The 12847-nt window shown below is 39.9% G+C and overlaps 1 protein-coding gene across 1 annotated transcript in view; it reads right to left on the reverse strand.

Moving 5' to 3' along the window:
* KREMEN1 (kringle containing transmembrane protein 1) overlaps positions 1-10629 on the reverse strand; it is a 32879-nt gene extending 22250 nt beyond the window's left edge. Inside the window, 1 exon segment of the mRNA XM_035565687.2 lies at positions 9418-10629. Coding sequence (XP_035421580.1) covers positions 9418-9496 — 79 coding nt within the window. The 5' untranslated portion in view covers positions 9497-10629.
* Between the last annotated feature and the right edge of the window lie 2218 nt (positions 10630-12847).

Consider the following 12847-nt stretch of genomic DNA (forward strand, 5'->3'; position numbering starts at 1 on the left):
AATTTTCCAAAAAGAAAAGTAAGTGATGTTTTCAGTCTGCCACTTATCAGCATATTGCCCAAATCTCATTCTAGTTTAACTAACTTTGTGAACACCTGTAGTTTATAAAGTGAAAGATTTTGTAGGCATGGATCTTGCAAACATTTATATCCTGATTTAGAAAAATTCTTACGCATTTTTCCTCTGTATTGAATTTCGGCTGAAAGGGAGCTCCTTGTATACAATATAATCATCATACTCCTATCTGCCATAGCAGCATTTGCATTCAGATTAGAACTTACAAGTCAATATTCTTTTGCTTCACTCACATTTTCTCCTATTTATGATTGTTTTCCTAGCTTCCTAATATTCAGTAAGTTAGAAATCAAAGCAGAGAATGATTTTCTAGTCATGAAATACACTACCCACTTTTCAGCTGAACTACAAATCTCTTGCTGCATGGCTTTGCTCTGTCTTAATAATGACATATTCTGATCAAATAAATATTCAAAAACATGCATATTTTTACTTTCTACTAAAAACAGAAAACATTGTTGGACTGTTGCCCTGTAAGGGTGACTGACTACTGGAACAGGTTGCCCAGAGAGGCAGTGGATTCTTCCTCCTTGGAGATATTCAAAAAACACCCTGTGTCCAGGGAAACCTGCTTTAAGTGACCTTGCCTGAACCGAGGGTTTGGACAAAATGACCTCCAGAGGTCCCTTCCAACATCAACCATTCTGTGATTCTGTGATCACCTTCCAGAAGTAACCACTGTAAATGAGTCAATCTTATTTATAATTAATACTTGGTAACATTTGTCATCCATGCATTTATTTAAAACTAGTATTAAAATACAACATTCCATTATATAATAAAAATTGCTGTGTTACACTGCTGTAACCATTCCTTAGTACTGCGTAGCATTATTGGGGAAAGTCAGAAACACCTCTTACTAACTACAGGCTGGGCAACATTCTGTTTTATTTGATAGCATTCTCTCTTTTTATCTAATTCTCTCTCCTGTAACAGCTGCATTTATATTCTACTCTACGGCCCTGAAGGAAAGGGAGAGTGTTCTGCTGTTGTACCAGCCCTGAAGTGCTGTCTGCTCATCTCAGGTGTCCTCGTCAGATGTCCCTTACAAAAGAGGGCTAGAAAGACCCTTAAAAATGTGGTTGCAAATGAAAGAGGAAGAAACTTATCTTAGTCATATTAATCTGTATGCTTTTATTTTTATTTTTTATTTTTCATTTAGAAATACTTTGGCAGAAGGGAAAATATATTATTAAAACCATGCCTTTGAAATCAGTTTAATTTGGGCTCACATATATCAAAATGGTGCAATTATAATGATTATTTCACAGTTATGTTAAACAGAAAATGAGAGCTGATGTTTTTTGTGCCTTCAGTGTGCATTTTCATGCCTAGGCAAGTTAGAATTTCTTTTAAATGAAACTTTATTGCTGAGGATATATAGAAAACATGTATGCACAGCTATTAATGGATACTGATACCATCTCTGGATAGAAAGCTATCTAATCTAGCAAAACCAAGTTTCAGATTAATACTTATCCTTACTTTAATTTACCTGACCTCATCAGCCATGCAGGTGAGCTACATACATTTACTTCAAAATGCAAATCTGCATTTCCAGTATTCAGGTCACCATAGACATTTTTATAAACACGAAAAAACTTTCAAAGTCACCACATTGTTGCTACTTTCTTCAATAATTCTTTTGCTTTGCAATAAATGTCAAAGTTTTTTCTATGCCATAGAAAAATAAATAGCTGAAAAATATAAGCTGATGAATTTGACAGAAAAGGGAGGAAAACATAATCAAACTGGACAAACTAAATAATGTACAGTATAAACATGCAGTTGTGAGGAGTGATAAACACAACCAGAAAAGATGTCTTCTTCAGTTTAGTGCTATTACTTTTTTTTCTTCTTTTCAAATCTCAACTAGAAACAATATGTACTAACATACACTCAGAAATGTGAGGAATGCTACAATACCTGAATGTAATGTAGCACACAGACTAAACTGAAGTTAACATCAGGCCATTTGAGGCTCTGCTAAGACTGGCCCATGCTTTAACTTGAAGTAGCAACTGCCCTTCATTTTCATGTTCATTTTTTCTTATTTTTTGAATGGCTTTCTTCAAACTTCATTGCACTAGTACTTTAAGGATATTGTATGGAAGGAAGAGTCAGAGCTCGCTTCATTCCTTTTAGCTATGGTGTTCTGTTCTCAAGATAACAGGTATCTGTAACAGTGCTTCCTTTGTTTCTTTGCATGGCCAAGGCATTTGGGGAAAATGAGCCAGCTGAGCTGTAGTGAAGCTCCCCTGTTTTTGTTGGCATTTTTGTTAGATGTGGAAAGGGGAGTGAGTGAGATACCATATAAAATGATCAATTATCACAGAAAACCTGAAATTAAAACTTTATTTTAAATTATGGCATTTAGCAGTTGTTATCAAATGAAATACATACCTTTTTTTTTTTCTTAGAGGCAATCTGGTAGGAAATTTCATTTAGTTAATGATTGATAATAGTTATTTTGCCAAAGCACTGACATACAAATTTTTCAAGTAAGTATTGTCATTGAAAAAAAACAAAACACAAAAAAACAAGCAAACAAAAAAAACACCTCAGTCCTACTCTCTTTTACCTTAAACAATCATCTTTGAGATCTACTGAGATATACTTTGTGTGGTTTTCTATAAAATTCCTAGTAACATTGCTCCAGATCCCTCAGCATATTCAGTATCTTGGCAGTAAATAGCTGAGTTCTTCCATTTAGCATACATAGCAATTTCTCTGTATGTTCTGCATGACAGCCAAGACACTACCTTAGAGATCTCACTATGAAATTAATATTCAGTGTATTAAAGGTGAGAAGTGAATGTTTTACCTGCAGGCTGTACTTTCAAGACAAAAGCCCTAAGAGATTCTACAGAAGAGCAGGTTAGAAACTTTGTCCTTATTTTTGTCTCACACTACTGCTGCAATGATTCTGTGAAAAGACAGTCTTAAAAGGTCAGACAGATTTGTCTGCACAAAACTAATCCAAATGAGATCATCTAAATGAAACAGTCAGGAAAGAGTAGATTTAACAGTATTAGTAACAACAGTTGGGCTTACTCAAATTACCTGATTTATGTTTGGTAGATTATGATCATATAGAAAAAAGGGGAAACAAACAAACAAACAACAACAACAACAAAAAACAGCAGGAAAGGACTGGAGTGTCATTGTGGTTGACAGATTTGTCACGATTCCTGCTCATGCACCCAAGGCTCAGTTTAAATCATCCTTCCAACCATAAACCTGTATTAAATCACCAGATTTTTTAGAAAGTACACAGAGAAATCTGTGACAAGTCCAAGTTTGAAGTCTACAGACTTCTCATATTTCTAATATGCTAGTCAGCTGGGTTTCAGACAATATCTGAAGTAGAAGCTTGTGTCAAATCCATGATTAAAATCGAAGTGTCCTTGATGATTTCACTCTATTAACTACCTAATGACCCTGTTGCGTCTACTGTATGGTGGAGAAGTCTGCAAACAGCAGTAAGCAGAGACAGACCCATTGCAGAGGTTTTATTCATGAAAAGCTGAAAGGTTACAACAGGTCCTGTTCAGGATAATGCTTATGAGACTCAGTGAGAAAACATGGACAGCAGTGTGCTGTCAGGACTGTTTTTTTCCCAATACATCTGGTGCCATGATTGACAGAAAAATAACTTTTTAAAAATGAATACTGAGACTAGATAAGTACATTTTGAGTGGCAACTGCTAGAAACAAAAAGCAGAAAATAAGCCTGGGGATGGTTGTCCACCATGAGTGAATACTCAGTGTGAGATACAGGTTCACAATTAGTTTTATTAGAGCCAGATCAACATTTGGAAGATCAAACAGCAGCTGTAGTAGAAATTTTTTCCATCTGTCTCAGTTTCTTCTTCTTCAGTGTAGGGACCTTACAATGATCATTTATGCCTTTGTTACTTTGGAACTGTACGACTGCCTGCACTCCACATGGGCACCACTTTAAAATCATTTGCAAAATTAAGGTAGTGCAGAATATAACAGACTGACTGCTATACAGAATGAACCACTACTGATAAAACACTGAAATTTCCAAGTCTATATTAGCTTCCAATGATTTTCTAAGATGGACATACAAATATTGGTCTTAATATCTGAAGTCCTTGATAGCAAGAAGCCCAGTTACCTGAGAAATTCTATATTTCATGCCTCATCATGATTGATGGAAATAGTACAAACATTTTAATTTCATCTGCAGTCTTCTCGGTACAAATGAGAGGAAAAGTAAAGAAAACAGCTACTCAAGCACTCTTCCTCTTCTGGCTAAGAAATAGGAAATCTCTGATCATTCCTCAAAGTCCATCACTTCTCAAAAACATATATTTAGTAATATTACAAATTGCAGACTGAAGAGATGGAGATTCAGGATGGTTTAAATGACATCTTAGAGTACACTTGTAAGCTTGGGGTGCATACATAACTTTCGTGGGAGACGGAAAATTCAGAATAACAAGCTCATTACTATTTCACTGAAAAAAAAAATTACTGGATTTATTTGCTTTAAGTTCTGGAAGCTACTTAGAGTGCTAACTAGTGGCAGGAGACATTAAAGGTTAACAACAATTATCAACTGAAAACTAGCCTACACAGGCCAGAAATTATCCTACCAGCAACAATCAAAAAAGAAGAAAGGTTTTATTTTAATAATCTGCAGATAAACAAATAATGAAAGGTAAATTAAAATGGCTGCTATTTAAGTATTAGGTTTCATTACAGTGGCGTGATAGCCAGAACTTTGAATGTTCTGTGAGGCTCGAGCAAGAAATAAAGATACCTAGAATTTACATAGATAAGAGTATGGAACCAAAGGTGCCAGGCCTGATAATGACTAGGTGTCAGTTGCTTGATGCATTTGTTTTAATAGTGGTTTAAGAATAGTTTTAGGCCATTTCCATTCTACCAAAGTGTTCTCCTAGTTCTTGCGGGAGTCTGCAATTTGAGCACTCCTCCTTAAATGAAAGCACTCTATCTAGGTGCAGATGGCAACAGTTACAGGCACTAACCAGATGCTGCAGTCTCTAATTTGATTGAAAGGGTATAATTAGACAGCAGAAACACTTCAATGAGAGAGTAATGCACAGAGGAAAGGACAGAAACCACTTAACTGATGCCAAGATACCCCTGCAGTAACAGAGGCAGGGGCCCACAGATGGGAAGGGCAGAACACCCAAATTACCTTCCTCTGATGAGAGCATTTTTGTTTCCTTATGGATATGTGAGTAGAGATTCTATTATCATAGGTTGCCACAGTTCTTCATGTGGGAACACTGATTAAAACCAGAAGAAGCTTCAGGAGATCAAAGAGACAAATATGGCTTCTGTGGTCATTATTAAAAATATTTTTAGGAGTGCAATGGTCTTCTCTGAAATGCAGTTTTATCAATTTAACCAAATGTTCATTTGCATATTTTCATATGATTGGTCTGAAAAATCTTATTCTATATTATGTTATGATGTAAAATAAATGAATCTGAGTAGTATAGAACTGTTTTATACCTCCCCAGCTGAAAAATTAGTGTAGTATTTTTAGATTTCAATACTTTGCTACTAAAATTAATACAAATGTAAAAAAAATATATATCCTTATAAAATCTACCATACTTGGGTACATGTACTGTAACAGAGGAAACAAACAAACAAAAAACAGCAGACATGAACTAAAGAAAAAACACAGGAAGGAATGATCTTTGTTTAAAATTGCGATTTTCAAAATTGCTAGAAAATAACTCCTCATTTGTTCAGTCAGCGACTATAAGTCTGATGTGATGCTACGAGAGCACTCAGCTGAAAATTTCTCCTATGCAGTATAGGGTCGTTCTGTACATGGTTTAAAAATCTCTCTCATGCTACATAGCCACACAGACACACACAAATAATCTTTTGAGGTCCTCATCTGCAATAAAATAGTCTTATTTAGTGTTGGCCAAAGCAGACAGTAGTTACAGTGAACACTCACCTGACATTTGATCAAACCTTGTCTTAAGTATCTGTCTGCACAGTAAATATGAGCCTGGGAATGTACAGATATGCAGTTCCATGCTCGTGCTCCCAGGCAGTGAATGAGTTATAAGTGAGCTTGCTATTCGTGGGAAAATTTGATTACTGACCTTCAATCTAATCACTTTTTCATCATATTTGCCTTTTCTGTTTTTTTTTTTTTTTTTTTTTAATCTGAAAATATGCTATCTGAATGGCCAGTTGGAGCAAGCAAATTAGGATATGAGCATGAGCAGCTCATTACTTCTAATGCTTAAAAGTATGTATTTTGCATGTTCTTCTCTTCTTTTTTTCTTTTTTTTTTTTAATTCATACAATACAAACATGCTATATTAGTCACAACTTTGTAGCTGTTGGCTGGTTCTCAGCAGCAAGATAATATAAACACACTTGCTTGGCTTGTGATTCTTTATCACTGGAAGTTAGAATGTATGATGTAGCCCCAGAGGAATTTCTGTTCCTTAATACACTCATTCGTTTTCTGTGTGAAGTTTTAAAACTGTTGTTCCACTGTCAAGCATGGCAGACTGAATCCCTCTGGAAATTTTACCAGGATGGGCTACAACCACTGTGCGGATGGAGGGAGTGGTAAATTGCACAACCACTATGGTGTGATATGACAAAGAAAGCAAGTTTTGCAGCTGGCAGCATGAAATCTCTGCCTTCTTCCCACTTCTTTGGCTCCACCCTACTGAAATCCATTCACATAACTCTGGACTTTGAGTTACACTCTATGCATGTACAAGCATGATATGCTGAAGTATCTGGACTGACTATTTCACTTTGTATCCGTCTGGTTAGAAATGCTTTCTTGGATATTTGCATGACAACTGCTCCAGGCATATCAAGTGGAACTGTTTAACTGTATCAGTGAGACATAGGCAGATAAAGATTACAAGAGATACGAGGTTTGTAAGACAAGGCTGAAACAGCAGTTTAAAAGGAAAGACTCAGCTGGGAAGGACAAGGACATAGTGATCCACTATTGCTAAACAGGAAGATAACAGAGAAAGGAAGATAACAGAGAAAGGAAGATAACAGAGAAAGGAAGAGAAGACTGATAATCATATAAATTTCTGACTGGGAAATTAAATGAACAATGTAAATACAGAAACTAAAAGTGACAATATATTGCACTGAGTATGTAGAATAATATTTGTTCAATGAAACTAATATGTGACACAGACTTCAATTTCTTTGTCTTTGTAATACAAAAATCACCAAATTCAGACAGTCCTTTAATCATAGGCAATCCATTACCCGTCTCTAATTTCTGATTCACTTGACAAATGTGGTGTGACTGAAGTTTGAATGCTGCAAATTTCAGTATTTGAATTAATAGAAACTCTTAGACATCACACAGTGAAGCAGAAACACTGTGAAAAGTAGCACAGTACTATATGCAAAAAAATTATTGTTAACTCAATCTGTTGTCAATACAAGCCGTTTTTCATAAGGCAATTCCAGAAATTAAAGATTCTCCCTGTCTTAGGAAATGATGGTGTGATGCAGTCCGTATTTTGTCTGCATCTTTTACAATAAATGTATGAAGACATGTATTCAATAAAAATAAATAAATAAATAAACAAACAACTAAAAGAACAGGCCTTACAAACACACTATATGACAAACTGCCTTACGAGAGAAATATTAACATTTGTCATTTCAGAATTCTGCTAGCTTTGAATGCAACTTGATCCAGCTGATCCCATTTCAGTCCTATGGGATGAAGGGTGAGGAAAAAGATTCTGAGGTACAGTTTGCACAGATTAACAACTCTGCAGATTTTGTACATGCCATATTGTACATGCCATACCAATTAGAGGTCATTACTGAAGAGCAGATGTGCACTGTTTTCAGGTTCATTAGCAGAAGACAGGTAGGTGGCTGTGCTTCCTAGATCCATTATCCTTTGCTACCAATTCACCCAGTGTAACATTCATTTTTTCCCCTGACAGTTGCTTGTGCTCAGGCACCTCTGTTACCATTAGTGGCTGTGAATACATGCAGTTAGAGGTTGGCTAAAGCATGGAAGTGCAGTTGCATAAACAGACTCCTCTAAATTGCCTATGAACCAAACATTCGTTCAGTGATATATCCTCCACTTGCTCATGTGCAGCCTGCTGTGAAGAATACAGTCACCTGTGCAATGTATTCTGTCCACAGTTCAGCTCAGAAACCTTAAAAGATGACATGCTCCAACTCAAGTAAATGAAGGATTACCTTCTCTGTGCAACATGCATGGCCTGATTGTACTGGGAACAGACTAGTAGACATGGTCTAGGTATATCCTTGTCTAGGCTGTTCTCTTCTGAGATGTTGTGAAGTTTACACTTTGAGTTCTCTTTCTGGTAAAAAAAGATGGTTTTTTTTTTCTTTTTAAAGAAAATTGATGTAAATCTTTCCCAAATCTAATTAAGTGCACCTACAAAAACTTCAAAATGAGAAAATATCTGTTCATGGCTAAAGGAGCAAATTATATATATATAATATATAAAAAATAATAATAATAAGGGTTAGAATATGCAAAACATATCCAGGAGGACCATGCATATGATGGCTGTGGCACTGTGACCATCCAGAACAGCCACTCTAAATCTTGCGAAGCAGGACTAGTGTTTACCAGAGTGGTACTTGAAATGATCAGTACCAACTGAAGTGAGAACAAAAAGGTGCAGAGAAATTTTAAGTGAAAAATCACTGAAGAACTCACTAACCATCCGCGAAAATTCAGGCTTCACAGATTGCTTGGCTGAACGAGAGGTGTCTGTGACTGGCAGGGAGCTGAGGCAGCATGCTACATAGAGGTGAGATGGCCACCGTCCAAGCTCTGGCTCCGTGGCCCCAGTTCTGCCCTGCTGCCACTAATTATTTCATTTCCCAGTGAGTAAGCGTACCCAGGCCCTGCACTCCTCTCTCCCTGCAGATGCCTCTGTCCTGTAGACCTAGCCACCAAACCACTTCGTTAGAGAAATGTGCTGCATACACTTTCATACGGTGTTCCAGACTCCCACCTCTGCGAGCAAAGGGAGATCCGCAAATACCGACGCGCTACAAACAGCGCACGAAAATACACCCGAAAATACATCTTAGTACGAGCAGCTTCGAGCCGTGCACCGGGCTGGTGAGCCGGAAGGGATGTCGTCGCGAACTCCAGGAGGTGCTGCCGGGCGGCAGAGCCGTGCCGCGGCGGGCTGCGTGCCAGCTGCAAGTCTGCAGAGTTCGGGAGCACACCGGGCAGCTCTCTCGCCACTCAGCCCCGCGAGAAGACCGTGGAGCAGCCCCAAACGCACTCCCCCTCCCCGTTCCGCGCTAAGCGTCACTCACCGGAGAGAACGGGCTCGCGGCAGCAGCTCAGCGCCAGCCCTGAGAAGGCCAGAACGGCGGCGAGGGCGGGGGGCTCCATGGCAAGGGGCCGCCGGGCCGCGCCGCGCTGGCAGGCGGCAGCCGCAGCGCTCCCGGGGCAGAGGTGGTTGCGGACGGCCGTGAAGAGCGCAAAGTGCGGGAAGCGGAGGCCCTACTGCATGTGTCCTGTAACTGCGCCCCAGCGAGGTGCCGAGTGGCAGATGAGGGATCCTATTACCAGCCATGTGACAGGAAAGGATAAGAAACCAACATCCCAACCTGCTGGTCCTGCTGCATCAGAGGATCGCGGAACTGCTGCTTTTACGTCTGACACCGACGGGTTTGGGCTGCTGGTGCTCGCTCCGGGTGCCAGCACAGGGGCTCCGCGGAGCCCTCCTCGCGAGCAGAGCCGCCTGTCCGCCAGCGAGGCAGCGGCGGGGCCACCCCCGGCATCAGCCCCGGCACCAGCCCCGGCACCGCCCAGCGAGCCGTGTGTCTCCCTCGGCATCCCCTTCTGGCCTCTCGCAGACAGTCCCCCGACTGTGGCCGCGGAAGATACGCGGCATAGCCCGTCAGCCCCGCGGCCCAGCCGAGGGCTCTGGCTACGGCCAGCCACTGTCCCGGCCCCGCGCTCGGCCTCTGCTAGGCTGGGGTCCCATGGGGACTGCCTGCCAGCAGATGGGAGCATGCAGATACAGCGTGTCTCTCTTCCCTGCGGGGAAGAGCGCGGGAAGGAGAAAGAACGCCGGTCTCGCACGGTCGCTCTGCGGGGGCGCGGTGGGGCCGCGAGGGCGCGCGGTAGGGCCGTGTGCTCCGTGAGCTCCGTGAGCGTCTACGAGGGCGGTGAGGTGGCAGCCCCACGCGGTGCGATGCGGGAGAGTCGCTCTGAAGTTGCAGAAAGGCACGTCCCGCCCAACGGAGAGGACGGGACGGTGAAACTATATTGGTGCGGCCCGTGCACAGAAGGCGCGGGGAGGAACGACTGCAGGCGGACCGCAGCTCCTTGCGTGGCCCGGAGACGCGGCACGGACACGGACGCGGGGACTCGCGAAGATGCATACGGACAGGAACACGCGAACACCACGCACGAACACACACACGCACAGAGATAGGCAGAGACAAACACATGGACAAACGCATGCGTACACGCGGACAGGGAGACGAGACGCCACAGTGAACACGGAACAGAACACGGAACCGAATGAAAAAGCTCAGTGTAGCTATCTGAAAATGGTGAATACAAATGCAGGGCTAGCTTTTTTTTTTTTTTTTAAATCTACATGAGGGCAGCAAAGGTGTTTCTTTGTCAAGATGGAACATGATGAAGCTGTATTTTAGACTTCTGCAAAGGTTTCTTAACTGACCTGTTTGACTTTTCAGCAATGCCAGTGCTCCATTGCTAAAACCAACCACCCAAACAAACAAACAAAAAAACATAGCAACAGACAACAAACAACACCAACAAGGAAAATAAATTAAAAACAAACAAAAAAAAAAAACACCACTTAAAACAACAGAAAAGTTACACTTGCTTTGTCAGGAATAGAAAGAGAGCAAACATTCTTGTCCTTACAGTTTCCCTATACCCATAGACCCATGTCCCTGTAGACCCATTTTACTGCTCTGAAAGAGGAACCAACCAAATATGGGTTTTATGCTTTAGCTGTTACATCAGTACATGCTATGGTACATCTCACTTTTAGTATGCAGAAACATCCCATCATACACAGCTGTAATGTTGTTTTTGAGGTGAAAAATATGCTAATAATCTATTTTGGTTGTTGTGAGATATATAAAAAACAGGAACAACAAAAAAAAAAAGATTGCATACCAACATTAGATTTACATGTATTTTTTAATATCATAGCATAATGATGTCATATTCTTATTTCTTTGAGCCAAATTCTTACTCAATGTAGAACTTTTTAAGCTTATGAAATAATGAAAAACAGTAGCAGTGTCCTGCTAGATAATGTTAAGCTTTTTCTGGGGTTTGTTTTTTAATAGTGAATGCTGAAATATTTAGTTCCTCCTTATGAATACAATATATATATGTATGTTCAGTTACTTGGCTCAAGCATTCTGCTGAAATTCTTGATTCTGAGCTGTGGTTGGACAAGCACTCTGGGAGCATATGTTATTTTGTTACTACTTGAACATATGGGTCTGTATATGTAAATATGCACAGATACATACGTATATATATATATCTCCCTCTCTCTCAGCAAAGGAATTAGAGATTGCTATGATGGGAGTGTTTCCAAGGCTGACCAGAAGGAACAGCTGGGGCACACTGTTTTTACCACTGCTTTGTTTATCGTGGGCTAAACCAGATAATTCTGATTCATATAAATGAATTGTGTTCTGAAATTAACATACATTTTTTTCAGGAGTATGTCCAGACTCCAATTTATTTCATATATTTCCATCCCAGTCTGAGTTACTGACATGAAGTGTCATTCATTTACAAATCTGTTTGTGCATGCAGCACTACCTTGTGGTACATGCTGTCTAACAGTATATGAAACAATGCTCCTTTGTGATTTAATGACTAATAAAATTCTCCTCTCCAAGGGCTGAGACCTCACTGTATAACCCAGTCACCCAATTTTGATTTCATTTTATCTGGCAGCCTGTTCATTAAGGCTGCTAGAACATAGAAGGCTTACACATTTTTAACACTGTATTGATTTTGAAGCTCACACAATCAACTTCATATACCTCCAAAAGCCCACTTCAGTCTTCCAGCACTCCTAGGCAAAAATCACCTTTTTTCATTCTGCACCCCACATTCTCCACCAACCATTTATACACATGGTTGGTATATGTGTGTACATCAGTTGCAATAATTTGTTTTTAATCTGTAGCACACTGGCAGCAGCCAGCTAGTTTGTTACTTATGATCATTCACCAGTCTTTCTTTCTCTCTTTCTCTCTTTTTCTTTTCTCTTTCTCTCTTTTTCTTTCTCTCTTTCTCTCTTTTTTCTCTCTCTCTCTTTCTTTCTCTTTCCCTTTTTTTTCTCTCTCTGTCTTTCTTTCTCTCTTTCCTTTCCTTTCCTTTCCTTTCCTTTCCTTTCCTTTCCTTTCCTTTCCTTTCCTTTCCTTTCCTTTCCTTTCCTTTCCTTTCCTTTCCTTTCCTTTCCTTTCCTTTCCTTTCCTTTCCTTTCCTTTCCTTTCCTTTCCCTTCCCTTCCCTTCCCTTCCTTTCCCTTTCCTTTCTACAGCATTTTTTTTCTATCGTACAGAATTGTTTGTATTCCACCTTACTGTATTCAAGATCTCTTATCTGCATTGTGTAACTTTCTGCTTGTGGTTTGTGGTCTTTGTTCACAAATAACAACAATGGCAACAGCAGCTAATAAGTAATTAATAATTTTATACTTATAAATACACGGTCTGAAGTATTTCTTTCA

Source organism: Cygnus atratus, chromosome 17 (assembly GCF_013377495.2).
Source record: "Cygnus atratus isolate AKBS03 ecotype Queensland, Australia chromosome 17, CAtr_DNAZoo_HiC_assembly, whole genome shotgun sequence".
NCBI lineage: Eukaryota > Metazoa > Chordata > Aves > Anseriformes > Anatidae > Cygnus > Cygnus atratus.